Below are 16,634 nucleotides of genomic sequence, written 5' to 3' on the forward strand. Positions count from 1 at the left end.
GCCTTTCTAGCCGCACCACTGGATTGCGGCCAGTCAGGGGCTCAGACCCAGCAAGCCGGGGCGTGCACCCCCATCTCCCCCGGCTGCCAACACCCCTCTCCCTCCTCTTCCGATGCAGAGCGCATGAACAGCCATCGTCTCACTCTGTGCCCCTCACCCCACTCTCTTCCTGCTTCATAAAGAGCAGCTAATACCCTACATCCCTGTTCTAAGCCCGAGAACTATGTCCCGTCCCACATGAGCGGACGACGACGTCTCGGCTGTGGATACCGAACAGCACAGCCGAGGCCACAGTCCGCACGGGAATCACAGCGCCCACGCCGGCACGCTTGAGGTCCCACGGGATCCCAGACAGCCTTCCCAAATGCCAGGCTGCTCACCGCAGGGCCCCTGGAAATGTCTCTCTCAAACGGGCCAAAATCTTACATGACCCGCGATGGAAGGCCAAGGCAAGGTCGTGCATTTCTGTACTGCTCTGCCTCCGTGTTTCCAAAAATAATCGTCAGCTGCCTCTGGAGCAGAGGCAGGTGCATCCTTGCACCTGGCCAGGACGTCTCCAGGCAGGAGCCCCTTCAAGGCGAAGATGAGTCATCTCCACGGGGACAACAAGGTGTGAACGACGAACTCCGTCTCTCCAGACCCAAAGGATTCCCGGCTCCCCGGGGACAGTACGCACTAGGACCAATTAACCTGAAAGCCGGAATCAAGCCCTTCCGGTCTGAAGCCACATAGAGCAGCGCATGCCACGTCACATGTGCGGGTTTTAGGTGGCCCTCACTCTGTCATCTTCCTCACCAAGAGGGTGACTCTGGGGGCGCCTGGGGGGCTCAGTCCATTAAGCGTCTGCCTTCGGCTCAGGCCGTGCTCTCAGGATCCTGGGATCGAACTCCCCATCGGGCTCCCTGCTCAGCAGGACGCCTGCCTTTCCCTCTACCTCCCCGTGCTCGTGCTCTCTCTCTTTCTGACAAAAAAATAAAATCTTAATATAAAAAAAAAAAGTGTGAGTCCAATCACGCGGGGTCCATGGCTACCTCGGGGCATTTGGCAGGAAACCCACCGCCCGCCCGCATGCCACGAAGGAGATGCCACCCCCCGCATCACGGCCTGCCCCCCCCCCCCGGGAGCCCGCGTACCCGTGAAGTCCTCCAGACACTCGCAGGTGTAGCCGCCCTCGCGGCTGTGGCAGCGGCCGTGGGCGCCGCAGGGGCTAGAGTAGCAGAGGTCGATCTCCGTCTCGCAGTAGTCGCCCGTGAAGCCGGGTGGGCAGCGGCAGCGCAGCCCGGTGATGGGGTGGATGGGCCGGAAGAGCACAGTGGTGGAGCTGATGAAGGGCGCCGAGCTGTCGAACTTGAGCACCGACACGCACTTCATGTAGTTCTCGCAGGGCTCGCGCAGGCAGATGTTGTCGTCGAAGGGCAGCACGCGCTGGGCGGACACGGCCGTCAGCAGCGTCCGATTCAGGTAGATCTGCTCCTGCAGGTCCTCTGATGGGAAGAACTTGTCGCGGACGCCACCGGGGAGCAAGGCCGAGAAGGTCACGTTCAGGATGTTGGCGCTGACATCCGTGTCATTCTGGATGTTGAAGACAAAGACGTCATCCTTGGTGGTGGACAGCACCGTGGCCACGCCCTCCACGAACAGGGACAGCAGTGGGGAGAGGAACTTCTCCTGCGACATGTTCTCCAGACGGACGGTGATGCTGTTGGTCAGCATGTCGTCCGTGATGATGGTGACCCGTAGAGTGCAGAGCGCAGCCACGCTATGGACGCCATCTGTGGACACAGGGGATCAGGGTCACTCGGGGTCCTGAGCCCCTCCAGTCCCACCTGGAAACAGCCTCGGATGCACTCAGTGTGGCAGAGGTGAGCCCAAGCCTCCCCAAGCCCCACGTCCCGCCCCACCAGTGACCTCCCCCTTGACCGCTGCTTTCCAGCCCCCGTTCTCCCTCCACACCTGACTTCCCAAAGCACAGCTCCCACTGAGTGTGTCTTGCTCAAAGGAACCCCATGGGCCCCCCAACCACTCAGCAGGACATCCCAGGACCACCCACAACCCAGCCCTGTGCAGCCCGAGCCCCCCACCTCATACATTTTGCTCCAGACCCATGGGGACACTGAGCCCCATCTGCTACCTCTGTAGCTGTTCCAGACACTAGAAGAAAGACCCCACTCTGATCCCACCCAGCCCCACCCAGCTCAGACCCCACAGTGTCCAGGAGGGCGCCATCCAGGTAGACCCTGGTCTGCACCACACTGATGGCGTGTCTTCCCTTGGCTCTACTCTATGCTTCCCTATGAGCCCCGCATGGAGGAGACGCTCAGCGAATGCTGCTTTAGAAAGACACACACGAGACGAGGTGCGCCCGTGCCGACAGAGGTAAGCGAACCCCGCGTCGAGGCAGGTAGGGCTGTGAGGCTGGAAAGGGCGCGACATCTGGGTTGCGCTGTGGAGCACAGCATCAGTTCTGAGCCCAGCCTCAGGGGAGCTGTCCGAGGGCCGGCCGCGGGGGCTCCCCCAGCGTAGCTCTAGGCTGGTACCATTAGCCTCCCCAGCACCCGGACAGGTGCAGCCACCACGCCCAGGGGGCCTTCACCTGCCTCCCAGGCCTCACCCCCAATGTGCTACGGGTCCCTGAGAAAAACCTGGCAAGTTCTGGCTGGGCTTGGTTTCTCCATCCCTGCAGCTTTGCCCAATCCTCCCATCTACTCCCACAATCTGCTCCCAGCCAGTGCCCCTCACGAGTGCACCCCCAGCTCCATGGGGCACAGAGCCATCTGTGTAGGCCAGTGAGCCCTGGGGGCCCCCCTCCTACCCTCTCGTAACTCGCAGCCTTGGGGTGCTTCCCCAGAGCACAGGAGCCACACAGGGACCCTTCCCCACTTGTTTCTGGAAAACCAGGATGACTGAGAAGGCAAGTCACACGGCGAAACCCGGGGGGCCACCTTGTCCCTGTGGCCCTAGCACAGTCCCCACAAAGCCCCAAATCATTTGGGACAGACGCACCGAAGCTTGTGGACACTGGGAATGTTTCTCTCAGCCATTGGAGCACCACACGCCCCTTCGGGAGGGACCTGAGTCACCAAGCTTGTCCCAACAACAAGAAAAACATAAGTGCCCCAGAGTCGCAGTATTTCCGGGTACCCCGTCTGATGGCCACGGCAGACCCGGGATCCTCAGATGCGGAGACAACCGGCATCCCCCACATCACAGCTGGAGGGGGCCCAGCTTCCGCTCCACTGACAGCAGCCCAGCTCGGGAGCATGGGCACAGGGTGCTCTGCCGCTGGTCCAGCTCGTCCTCATGAAAACCCAACAGGGCCGAATTTAGAAAGTGGAAGTGGGCCCGGTGTCACCTCGGTGTGGAGAGCCCTCAAGGGAAGGGCACACTCTGCCTACAACCTCTTTAGAGCCGCAACAGAGCGGAGTTAGCAGCTCACATTCAAAGGGCCTGGGGCCACCACAGTCAGGAGAAGTAAATTAAGGCAAGAAGAAGTGGCAAAGCATGTTGTGGCACGGCGCCGTCCTTTCCTTCCCTCCCCCACACAGGCCATTCCCCTCCCTGGAATATGGGCTGACCTGGAGCTGCCTCAGTTTCCTCCCACCATGGTCCTCACGCAGGCATCCCAAAATGCCCACCTCATCCCGCCAGGCCCCTGGGGCCACCAGTGGCTTCCAGAATAAAACCCACACTTCGTACTGCATCTGGGGGTCCTATGTGATCTCCCTGCCTCAGGGCCTTTTTTTTTTTTTTTAAGATTTGTTTATTTATTTATTTGACAGACATCACAAGTAGGCAGAGAGGCAGGCAGGGAGAGTGGGGAAGCAGGCTCCCTGCTGAGCAAAGAGCCCGATGTGGGGCTCGATCCCAGGATCATGACCTGAGCCGAAGGCAGAGGCTTTAACCCACTGAGCCACCCAGGTGCCCTCACTGCCCCAGGGCTTTTGCACACCTTATCTTCTGCCCAGTCTGCCGACCTCCTTGTCGGCTGGTGGGTACTCCCTCGGTCATCTGGGTCCGTCAAGGGGCCCTCCATGTTCCCCCATCCACACTTTGCCACATCCCCGCTTTCCTGCTCAGGAGGGGCACGACCTGACTGTGTTTATGTGTCTCCCCCGTGAGCCCATCAGGACTGAGAACCTTCAAGTCTCATTCCTGCTGTACCAGCTGCTGGCACTCAGAAGTGGCCAGATAAACATTCATGGGAGGGGGCACGCAAGGAGGGAGGGGGCAGGGAAGAACGAGGGTTTCCACTGGCATCTCTTTAACCCCAAGACGGACATCACTCACACAGCATCTGGGTCTCAGTTTGCCACATAAGCTAATTTTTTGGTGATGTCTGTCTTTCTTTCCTTCTTCCCACGGCCCATGATAATAATACAGGATACAGGTTAGTGTCTGCCTGCTTCCCGATGCCAGCTGTTATGAAACACTCTTGTCATCTTCAACCACCATCCCGCAGGCCGCTGGGAGGGCACCGCACGGAGGAACGCCCGGGAGCAGGGAGCCGTGTTCCAGGGACAGACCGCTCCCCTCGGGGACAAAGCACCAACACATTAACTCAGGTCGGACACGCGAGAAAATAGAACACCCCTCTTGCTAGGACTCTGACCGCCAACCTCCTTCAGACCCGCGATCATTCTGGACACCCCAGGTCCTGGGGAGATGATGGCTTCGCTTTGAACCTGCGTCACTCGGGCGGATCTCTGGGCCTCCACAGGCACACACCCGACTGCCCATCCTCAGGGGCCATGGAAACACCGCGGCTGTCCCCAACATGGGGCGCTGTGTGTCCCCACCACGGCTGTGACAGCGAGGCAAATCTGATGACGTGATGCTAGGGGAAGAGTGAGCTGCTTCTTCCCACAGACAAGAAAATGTATTTGTACGAGCCCTCGAGCTATTGGCAAGTAAGCGAACACCTGCGAGGGTGACGGGTCCTGCTCACGTCCCTGCATTTGTTTTCGATACGCGTTTATTTGAGAACAGCGTCAGTTTTACAGAAGTATCGCGAGACAGTATGGAGCTCCCACATACTCAGCACCGTGTTCCCCCTACTATGGACAGAATCACGTTAGTTCCCTAGTTTTCCCTGATGCCCTTGTCCTGGTCCAGGACCCCTTCGAGGACCCCACACAAAAGCCGTCACATCCTCTTAGCTCCGCCCTGCCGGGACAGCTTCCCAGATGGCCCTTGCTTTGACGACCTTGACCGGCCCTTGCATTGATGACCTTGACAGTTCGGAGGAGTGCTGTCACTTTGCTGCTATTTAGGTGACTTTTACTTTACCCTCTAGACCTTCCTGCACCATTTTATTTCATGCAGCGTTTATCCCTGAAGAGTCCATTTTCATTCTAGAAGACGCGGAGCTCGCCTGAGGCTCTGCCCACAAGCAAGAGCCACAAACCAGCTTGGAGGTGCCCCCAAATCAGGCCAGTGCGATTTCCACTGCTTTCTTTAGCAAGGCGAGTCACCTTGTTGTCCCCAGGTCACAGGAGGAGAGAGACAGAACAGTCCCGCCACGGTGGGGGGCGTCCACCAGCAGGGGCTTCCCTCAAAGCCACAGATACTGTGATTGAAGGTTTGCTCCGTGGGTCTTCACAGAGGCCATCCCACAACCTTGTCCCTGGTGGGGGGCCCACCCCTGGGACACTGCAGGGAGAGGTCCCACTGCGGCCTCCAAGGAGCCGGGAGCCTGCAGGGGACAGAGCCACGTTGGTAAAGCGTGGTGCCAATGAGACCCCAGAAGGCGGCTGGAAGGTGGGTTTCCTGGAGGGATGGCGGTCATCACTCAGTTGGAAAGGAAACACCTTCTCGGCACAAAAAACAAAAAAGAGGGCACCTGGGCAGCTCAGTCAGTTAAGCATCTGTCTTCAGCTTGGTTCATGATCCTCGGGTCCTGGGATCAAGTCCCACACCAGCCTCCGTGCTCAGCGGGGAGTCTGCTTCTCCCTCTCCCTCTGCTCCTCCCCCTCATGTGTGCTCACTCTCTCTCTCTCTCTCTCCCTCAAAATAAATAAATATAGTCTTTTTTAAAAAAAGGCAGCAAAACAGAGGCAAGGCCTGGCCCATCATGGGCAAGAGGGCGTGTCAGTGTCCTGGGGCTGCCGTAAAAAGCACATAGACTGGGCGGCTTAGCCAGCATTCATCCTCTTGGTCTGGAGGCCAGAAGTCTGAGATCAGGCGTTCCAGGGTGGTTCCACCTGGAGCTCCGAGAGAGAGTCTATCCCACGGCTCTCTCCCAGGGGCAGGCGGCTGCTGGCAACCCTTGGCTTGTGGGTACCTCTCTCCGGTCTCTGCCTGGCCATCTGGGGGCCTCCTCCCCATGTGTGTCTATGTCCAAATTCCCCTCTCAAAAGGACACAGTCATCGGGTCGGGGCCCACTCCAATGCAGGATGAGCTCATCCCAAAGCTTTACCGTGATCACATCTGCACAGACCCTGTCTCCAAATAACCAGGCATTCAGAGGTTCCAGGTGAACGTGAAATTGAGGGCCTGCTAGTCCACCTGGGACGATGGAAATGTAGGGTGTGGGGGGAGGCAAGGGTCCAGAGGCACATGGGTCAAGGCCACTGGCCCCTGAGCTCATGGTGGGGGACAGATCCAGATCCTCACGGTGTGGCCCGAGCACAGGCTCCAGGCCAACGTCCTCCCCGGCACCATCCCTTCCATCTTTGTCACGGCCTGTGAGGGACACCCCTGCTGGCCCTTCACAGATGAGGACCCTGAGGGACGGAGGGGCTGACCGACAAGCCCAGCCGAGGCCACTCAGCAGCAGGCGGTAGGCCCACCCAGAATGGGCTCCAGCCCGACGGACGGGGGGTGAAGGGCCCAGAGGGCTGTCGACCTGACCTAGGAGGGTCTGCCAAGCCCACAGGGGAGGAGACGGCAGCTTCTGAACGCCTGGGGACTCGGGGACAGCCAGCTAAAGACCAAGCCGGTGCCAGGAGGGGACAAGGCCACTTGCCACGGGTCTCTGCCACCTCACCCCAGTGCACCCCAGGGTCTGGCAACTCCCTACCAGGCCTGAAAGGCACAGCCCGCGATGCCGGCTGTGGCTGGATCCCCAGGGCGCCGTTTGCCGTCTAGCCGGTTTGAGACAAAGGCTGTGCGCCGGTCCCTCATCCTGTCCCCTCCCGCAGCCTCACCACAGGTAGGGAGGGCCTGCCGGGGGGCGGGGTCTGAAGTGGATTTCGGTGTTCCTCTCTTGGGGGCGGGGGGGGGGGGGGGGGTGGTTGCTGTTTCTTTGAGGCCAGACTGAGGGCAGACCACAGGCGTGTCGTTTCCATCTGCTGCCGGGACGGCATCTGGTTTCTTCTTGTGGTAACAAAAGCCAAACCTAGAACCTGCATCTCCGGGCGTGGGCTCACCTCATGGGAACAGGGTGACACACGTGATGGGGGGCAGTGGGGCAAATGCCAGAGTCAGACACACGGGCACTCGACCAGGGAGGATCAGCGCCCCTGCTCTGTCCACGGGGGAGGGGCCCTCGGGCGTCCCACCAACACCCGGACGCCGCTCATGCGTGCTCCCAACACGCCCCGGGGTTTACCTGACGGTGACCTTGCAAGGCGCTGAAGGGGCCGACGCACCTCTACCTGGTGCCAGGGGCTGAGGGTCAAAGAGGGCAGAGCCAGCAGCCCCCTCCTCCCTCCCCATGTGACTGCAACCTTGGCCTAACAACAGAGAGAGAGGGCCCCTCATGACCCCCCAGGGCAGCCCACCCTCTGGGTTTCTTCTCTGCAATCCCAGTCCTCCTTACCCTATAAATCCACCACTAGACCCTTCCCTCCAAATGCTGGAGACAGGTCTTCACAGCCCCTGCCCTGCCAGGACCGCCAGGCCTCCCCCATAGCCACCGGCACTCATCACTGGACCCCCACCTTGGGGGCAGCCACACTCCTGCAGGGCTCCAAGCTCAGCCCCCGGTCACAGCACGCACCCTCCCCGCTAACCATGGGCATCCCCCAGCCCACTCTTCCTTCACCTGAAGTGACCTCGGGCCCCCCACTTACACCCCTTCCCCGGCCCCTCCTTCAGCCCAGCCCATGTGTGGGCCCACGACCGGCTGACCACTCCCTGCTCACAACCCCCTCCCAACACTGACCTCGCTCACCAAGTCTGTGCTGATGGAACCCTCTGGAAGACGAAATCATAACAGACTCCCCCGGGAAGCCCAGGCCACAGAAGCAGAGGGCCGAGACCCAGAGCAAACACGTTCTTGTCAAGATAAAGAACTTCCAGTTACAAGTTAAGGGTTGGATCCTCAAGGAGTTAAACAGAATTAACAGAAGACCTGGAATTCCACTCCCTGGCAGAATTCAAAAGACTCAAACGTAAATGTACACATAAAACCTGTATGCGAGGGGTGCCTGGGTGGCTCAGTCGGTTAGACCTCTTCCTTCTGCTCAGTTCATGATCTCAGGGTCCTGGGATAGAGCCCCACGTCAGGCCCCTGCTCAGCGGAGAGCCTGCTTCCCCTCCCCCTCTGCCCCTACCCCCGCTCATGCTCACTCTCACTCAAATAAATAAATGAAATCTTTAAAAAAAAAAAACAAAAAAAAACCTGTACACAAGTAACAGTGTGAGTTCAAGACCCAAAAAGCGGAACCAAGTGTCCGTCAGCAGAGGAGCGGGGAAGCCCAGTGTGGGCCACCCCTGCCGTGCAATACTGTTTGGCCCCAATGGGCACGAGAGCAGATCCAGGCCACCGCACTGCTGAGTCTCCAACACAGTGGAAAAGGCGGAAAAGGCCACGTGTTGGATGACGGGATTTATGTGGAATGTCCCGAACAGGCGGGTCCACGGTAGCAGACACGTAACACGGGGTTGCCAAGGGAGCGCAGTGAGTGCTGGCAGGTGTGGGCCTCCTCTGGGCCCAGGGGACGCGAGGACCGAGGCGAGGGAGGGCACCTGCAGGGAAAGCGGCCGGAGCGCTCTGAAGCGGACACTTCTGTGCTGTGCCAATTTCACCTCCATGGAAAACAAAAGGAAAAAAGAGTTAAGGGCGTCATAAAAATCTGCTTTATATTGTGTGATATTATCCAAAGGGGAAAAGATATTTTAAAAGGCATTTTAAGAACGCTTCCCTAGAGCTACGCCGTGGAGAGGGTCGGGGATGAGCAAAGGACCATGCGGACCTGGAGGAGCGGGGAGGCCACTGCAGGCCCGGAGGCTGGAAGGAGCCCTCCGCCGTGGAAGTGCTGGGTTACTGCCGAGACGGGGCTAACCCAGGATCACGAGAGGAGCCTCATGGGGGTTGGTCCACAGTGGTGGCAAGATGCCTCAGGCTTCATCGGAATCACGTGGAGAGTTTCCCCAGGAAACCCTTGTTGTCCCTGCTTCGTGCCAAGGACCGACCACACAATCTGTAAGAATGTCCACTGGACAGGATCTAGAAGTCCGGCCGCACTGAACCCCTGGCTGGGATGCATGGTGGTCGCCCGGGCCTGAAACAGGTGGTTTTGGGCCCAGGACCGAAGCAGCGATGCCAGGGGCCCCATGAACCAAAACGATCTCCAAGAGCTAGTAAGCCTTGCCCTGCTCTCTAACGACACCCTCCAGCAAGACAACACGGCTCCTGACACCTGCACGGGGGCACCCCCATATTCTCCAGCCCTAGACACGTCAAAAAGCAGCCATCAGCCCAAGAGAGCCTTAAAGACAAGATTTCTAACAAACCCACCAGCACAACCCAGCCTGCTGGTCACGGAGCCCAGGGACCTACACAGACCCCGTCGCCCACCACCAGCCCACCACCGGCCTACAGACTTGGGAAGGACAGTCTGGAACATCCCAGGCTCTGTCCCATCCACCACCCAGCCAGGGAGACCCCAGCTCAAGCTACTACTCCAGCCAGCCGGACGGTCAGAGTAGCCAGTGGCCCTCGGCCTCCCTGCAGGTGGTAACAGGGTGAGTGCACACACGTGCCATTCCTCCTCCTCCGCTCCTCTCCTAGCTGGAGCTGCGCACACACAACCCTGCGCGTCTTAGTTGAAAAATGCCCTCTTAGCATTGTTTAATAATGCAAGGGGTTTTTTTTTAAAGATTTTATTTACTTATTTGACAGAGAGAAATCACAAGTAGGCAGAAAGGCAGACAGAGAGAGAGAGGAGGAAGCAGACTCCCTATCAAGCAGAGAGCCCGATGCGGGACTCGATCCCAGGACCCCGAGATCATGACCTGAGCCGAAGGCAGAGGCTTATTAACCCACTGAGCCACCCAGGTGCCCCAATAATGCAAGTTTTTAGCTCCCCAACACACTGGGCTGGACTCACCAGCAGTGCCTCTGAAATTCGGACTGGCCCTGGGAGCCACTGGTGTCCAAGTTTAAGGTGCCCCAAGCCCCGAGCTCTGCACCCCTCCAGAGCAGGAAGCCCATAGCAGCTGCCCAGGGTGGTGGGGACCGCAACCTGGGCCTGGCTCTAGAGGCCTCACGCTCCCAGCCAGGTGCCTTATCTTGGGGGGAAACGTCCCTGACCAGCGACTGCCCACAATCTTCCGGGGAGTCAAAGGAAGCAGGAGCCAAGGTGGCCTATGGGCAGGAGATGTGGACCCCAAGGAGCAGGAGCAGGTGGGCAGGGCACTTCTTGCTGTCCCTTGGCACTTTCTTTTCTTTTTTTTTTTTTAAGATTTTATTTATTTATTTGACAGAGAGAGAGAGAGAGATCACAAGTAAGGCAGAGAGACAGGCAGAGACAGGGGGAAGCAGGCTCACCGCCGAGCAGAGAGCCCAACGCAGGGCTCGATCCCAGGACCCTGAGATCATGACCCGAGCCAAAGGCAGAGGCCCAACCCACTGAGCCACCCAGGCGCCCCGGCACTTTCATAAATCTTACCAAGGCGACATGTGGCAGCCAAAATCATGCCTCCTAGGCAAGGGGCTTGGTCTGGAAGCCCGGAACCTATCAGAATGCTAGGCTACGTGGTGAAGGTTAAGGTCACTGGTCAACAACAGACCTTAAAATAGGGGGCAGCTCAGACTTTCCAGGTGCACCCAGTGCAATCCCGGGGCCCTAACAAGGAGAGAGGGTGTGGGCGAGAAGAAGGAGCTGTGGACAGAGCAGGCTCAGGGAGACGCCCCATGGTGTGAAGAGGGAGGAGGCGGCCATGAGCCCAGGAACTCTTGTCCCTGCAAACTGGCTCTCCCGGGGCTTCGAGAAGGAGCACAGCCCTGCCGCACCTCAGTTCCACCCCAGGGAGGCCCACGCAGGACCTTCAACTCCTAAACTGCAGGAGAACAAATCTGAGTTTGTCTCAAGCCGCCAAGTCCACAGCCATTTGTGACAGCAGGAACAGAAAACCACGACCATGTTCTGTGAGGTTACTGCAGCCTTGACGCCAAAAATCCGACAAGGAGAGCGTGAGGGAGAAGAATGACCGCCAAGTCTCTCCTGAACACAGAGGCAGCACCTTCTTAAGAAAGGAAACGGTCAAGCAAACATAACAATATATGAGACAAGGAGAACGTTCCAGACCAAACTGGGCTTATCTCAGGAATTTAGCACTGGAAAAAGGGTGCCATGGCAGACCACCTTTGTTAGAGAACACATGTGCAGCCCAATGAGTAGAGGAAAAGCTTCAATAAAATTCGGCAACCCTTTGAAATAAAGACTCTTGACAAACACAAAAGAGACTTCCTTAACCCAATGAAGGGCATCCACGAAAACCCAACAGCAAACACCGCTCTCAGCCGTGGTGCTCACCATCAGCACTCCATCCCAGACCATACCGGAGGCCAAGGCCAGCGCAGGGGAAAGAATGAATGATATGACGAATGAATGAATGAATGGAAAAGAGGAAGACACGACATCATTATTCACAAATATGACTGTCCTCCTAGAAAACCCCAAAGGCTCTACAACCTGTCCGAAGGCACAGGGGCACTCAGCACGGCCGCTAGAGAGAGGAGCGATGCACAGAAATCACATGCACTTCCTTACACCAGTCTTATAAGATGTAATTTTTAATTTATCTTTTATAATAGCACCAAAAATACAACACAGTTAAGGATAAATCTAATAACATGGGAGCCTGGGTGGCTCAGTCGGTTACATGTCCAACTCTTGATTTCAGCTCAGCTCGTGACCTCAGTTCGTGGAATCGAGCCCCGCACCCGGGTCCCTGCTTAGTGTGGAGTCTGCCTGAGAGTCTCTCTCTCCCTCTACCCTGCCCCGCCCCACTCATGCGCACATGCCTGTACGTGCTCTCTCCCTCCCTCTCTCTACAATAAATAACTAAAATCTTTTTTTGAAAAAAAAAGAATGAATCTAATAATGGACACAAAAGTCCTTTATAAATAAGAACAGACAGATGCAAAGTATTGTTGACACAGATAAAGAACTACAGACAAAGACGGATATGGGGAGCCACGGTAGGAAAGGTAGCAGTGCTCCTGAAATTGATCTGTCGATGCAAGGCCATTCCCACCAAAATCCCCACAGGGTCCTTCCCAGACTAATCTACACAGACAATGGGCAGGCCAGGAACAGCCAGGGCACTCATGAAGAAAGGGAGGGGACAAGGTCTACGAGAGGCAGGGCCTGTCTTCATCTACAGGAGCCAGAGTATTGCACGGAGCAAACCAACAGACCTGTGGACAGCAGAGAGCCCAGGACAGACCCGCATGCACATGAAAACCTGACAACTGGACGGACAGTGGGGAGCGTGGAACTATCCCATAAAGGGTCCGGAGACCATCGCTCGTTTATATAGAGAACGAGATGACGTTGTATCCCTACCTCACACCGAACACAGAACTAAATCCCAGGGAGTTAAAAACTTAAATGTGAAGGTAAAACCAATTTCAGAAGAGATCCTGCAAAATTACATTTATGATCTTGAGGTCGGTCAGGATTTCTTAAGACCTATAAAACACTAACCTAAAAGGAAAATGTATAATTTTGACAGTAAATACAAGCACTTTGCCAAAAACCTCATTATAAAAATGAACAAAGAGACAAGCCACAAACTGGAGCATATTTGACCCTGAAACAGGTTAAAAAAAAAAAAAGATGATCAATGTCATTAGTAATCTGAGAAAAGCAAACTGAAACCACAATGAGGTACAATTTTATACCCACCAGATTGGCAAAAATTAAGAAGCCACCAGGCACCAACAGGTGATGGATGACAAGGACAAGGGAAGACGGATGGCTTGTTCCCTGCTGGTGGGAAATGGCCACAACAGAATGGGACAGGTCCAGAACCCTTTATCGGCAACCCATGGGATCAGAGGGTTCTGGGATTTCGAGTCCTGAATACGGTGTGTACATGGCCGCACATAGCCACAGAACCAGCAAAGACGGAACACACATTCGCTGCTGTCCTTTATACCACATGTGCACGCGTTTGATCCCACTTCCACGTCATGTCTGAACTCTTCCCAAACTAGAAAAATTCTTTAGATGGCAGTGAGGTGGCGTGGAGGATTTCACGCAAAGGAACGAGGCAGAAGTGTTTCCAGCTTGAATGGGGACACTGTTCCCAGAGACAGGACGCTTAGGAGGGATGTGACGTTTTCCCTGTCTGGGGCTCGACGGCTACAAGAGTGTGGTGGTTTAAATGACCACAGGTGCTATGACGACCGTCCATCGATAGGTGAGACCTGGGTTCCTTTCCTCTTGAGCTCAGGTGGGCTTGGGACAGCGTCAACCAGCGGAGGAGGGCAGAGCACTGCCATGTAACACCTGGGTCACAAAAAGCTGGTCAGGAAGGGCCCCACGCATCTGCCTGGCCCTCACAGACACACCATTGAGACAACCCTCCTCTGCCACTCACCCCTGTGACCTTGGGCAGGTTCCCGAATCTCCCCGTGCCTCAGTTTCCAGTAAAACCAGGGTGATGGGATCTCCTGCTCCCCAGAGATCTGTGAGGGCTGCCAGAGCCACGCACTGGTGGATTCCACCCCCCGGAGGTGAGAGACATGAGGCCCAGAGAGGCTCAGGGGTGCGCCCGGGGCCCACGGCCTTTAGTGATGGGGATGTAGGTTACAGTCCTGCCACGGCACAGGGAGAAGGCCTGGCGGCCTGCCCGTGTCTACCCGCTGTTTCACACCAGCACTTTACAGAGAGAAAATAATTATTAACTGCGGAGGCTTAATGAGGAGAGAGAGCTGTAAGGATGTCTAATACCAATAATTTGTACCTATTCAAGAGCAAATGTGCAGCAACAAAGGCAAGTGGGACCAACAGCATCAGACACTCCTTCCTTTGCTTCCAGGTAAGGACAATGAGCACAGGGAGCCCAGAGCAAGACAGAGATCAGAATGCCCCCGGCCCCCAGACCCCGGCCCAGCTCTGGCGCACCTGTGGGTTCCAGACGTGGCCCGGCACTGAAGCACCTGTGGGAAAGAGCCTCTGAGGCCCTCAGTCCGGAGTCCAGGGGAAAGGGGGAAGAGAAACAGAGGTGCTGGTGGGCTCACTGAGGTGGCGGGGAGCTGGCCAGGGGAGCTCTCCCTCCACCAGCAGTTCAGCCCCTGCAGGGCACGGCCCCCCCCCACCCGTCCTGCCCAGCCTAGGGTAGCTGCTGCCCGCCATAGGCATCGCCGTCCTTAAGAGACTGCACAGCATCTGACAGGAACTAGACGGGCCACGCTCTTTAGCCCCGAATGTCTCCCTGCTCTGGGCCCTGAAGTCCCTTCCAGAAGAATTTCAGGGGTGCCTCTTTTGAAATGCAAATAGCACTGAGAGGCAATAGTAAACCCCTGACCCCCTGATGGGTTAGCTCCCCAAGTCAGAAGGTGGAGGCCAGCCCAGGCCTCCTTTGGGGCAGAGGGCAAGTGCCCTCCCACAGGAGAAGCACACACACACCCCACCCCCCCACCCCCCCATTCCCGCCGGCAGCTCCCACATGGGCTCTGGCCAGGCCCGGGGTGGGGGGGTGGGTACTGCTCACAGCGCCCCTTCCCCGTGGGAGATGCTGCCGTGAGTGCTTGCTGGGACCCCGCCACATGCTGCCTGGGGGACCCAACAGCTCGTCTGGCCACCCGCCCTCGGTGGGGGGACAGCCTCCCACCAACAGCAGCCCATCTTCTCTGCCGCTGCCAGGGGCCCTTCCCTCCAGCCCAGTGAAGAGCCGACAAATCATTTTCTTTTGGAGAAAAGATGAAATATTGGCCCAGACGTCTATTAATATGCAACTTACATCCCAAGTGCTGAGAACAGAAAAGCAAGGATTTTTTTTTTTTTTCTGGTTAAATATTTGCTAAGGAAATTCCTATCCTAAATTTCAAGAGTCTGCTTGAGCGTGACATTAGCGGGGTGGGACACGGTGGTTTGGCCTGGTGGCCGGGAAGGCTGGCGGAGGGCGAGGGAGAGGAGTCACACCCACGCTCCCGGGGAACACAAATCTCCAGCTCCCTTCCTTCCCGCCCTCATCACGCCCCACGTATGCTTCTTCCACTGAGTCTTTTAATTACTCCTTTTGGGGCTCCTTCCCTCCACCCACATGGTGACATTAGTCTGCCGGATTCACGGAGCAGGACAAAGATGCCCCTCCCTCCTCACATGTGGTTCTGGCGGGAGATAAGCCCCCTTCCTCCTCTTCGGTCGCTTGGTGGGTCCCCCTCTGCCGCCTTTGTTAGAAGCCCCCCAACTCCCTCCCCCTGAAATTAATGAGCTGGAGGCCTGTTCTGAAGGTGGCGAGCGGGCAGATGAGAGGAAGACTCGGAGCTCCGTTTGGATGGGGTGAGGCCGGCGTGGGAGCAGGTGGCACGGGCGGAGAGCTCCGGGTCAGGCTTGGAGTCAGGCCCAACGTCAGGCTCCAGGTCAGGCTCAGGGTCAGCCTCAGGGTTAGGCACCAAGTCAGGCTCCAAGTCAGGCTCGGGGTCAGGCTCAGGGTCAGGCTCGGGGTCAGGCTCAGGGTCAGGGGAGCCTTGAGGGGAGGGAACACCTCAAGGGAAGCTGAAAATCCCACCAGGCCGGCTGACACCCTAGTTTCACGGCATGCCCTGCGTCTGAGCGTCCCCAGGCCGGGCGGCTGAGCCGGCTCCCCATCCCCCTCCAGCCACATCTGCACCCGGGGGGCTCGGCAGGCTCCACACAATCCCGGCTGAACACGCAGCCCAGTGGTCTGGGGAATGGGCTAGAACCAGAGGAGTGACTGACGGCCACCCCCAGAAAGGGGAGAACAGGGAACCACAGGGGCCTTCTGCACAATGACAGACCATGGGACTCTGCTCTCGGGGAGTTGGGGAGCTCTTGTGGGCAGGGAATTCCCAGAGCCACAGCTCAGGACACGGCCGGGAGCAGTGTTCGCGGGAGACGCAGCCAGGCCCACCTGGGGTTCCCCACCCCCACCTGTGAGCCCCACTCCCTCAAGGCTGGCGGGTCTCACCTCCGCTCCCCATCCCCAAAGGCCACCTGGCTGTGCACTGAGCACCTACTGTATGCATGGTCAGAGCCTCCAGGCCCTGCCCCTCTTCCTCACCATGCCTCTGTCACGCTCTCATAGACACACGCTCTGACACACTCACAGACACACTCATACACTACACACACGTACACCTGCTCACACACTACACACTCAAACTACATACATACACACTACACACTCTATGCACAATACACACATTACACACATGCATGTTCACACAATACACATATACCACACACTATGCACTCATACATTATACACA

The 16,634-nt window shown here is 57.4% G+C and overlaps 1 protein-coding gene across 1 annotated transcript in view; it reads right to left on the reverse strand.

The window, feature by feature from the left end:
- CELSR1 (cadherin EGF LAG seven-pass G-type receptor 1) overlaps positions 1-16,634 on the reverse strand; it is a 135,371-nt gene that overhangs the window by 79,255 nt on the left and 39,482 nt on the right. The window contains exon 2 of the mRNA XM_047741199.1: positions 1,134-1,772. Within this exon, the coding sequence (XP_047597155.1) occupies positions 1,134-1,772 (639 nt within the window). The remainder of the gene's footprint in view (positions 1-1,133; positions 1,773-16,634) is intronic.

The sequence above is a fragment of the Lutra lutra genome, chromosome 8 (genome assembly GCF_902655055.1).
Source record: "Lutra lutra chromosome 8, mLutLut1.2, whole genome shotgun sequence".
NCBI classification, from domain to species: Eukaryota; Metazoa; Chordata; class Mammalia; order Carnivora; family Mustelidae; genus Lutra; species Lutra lutra.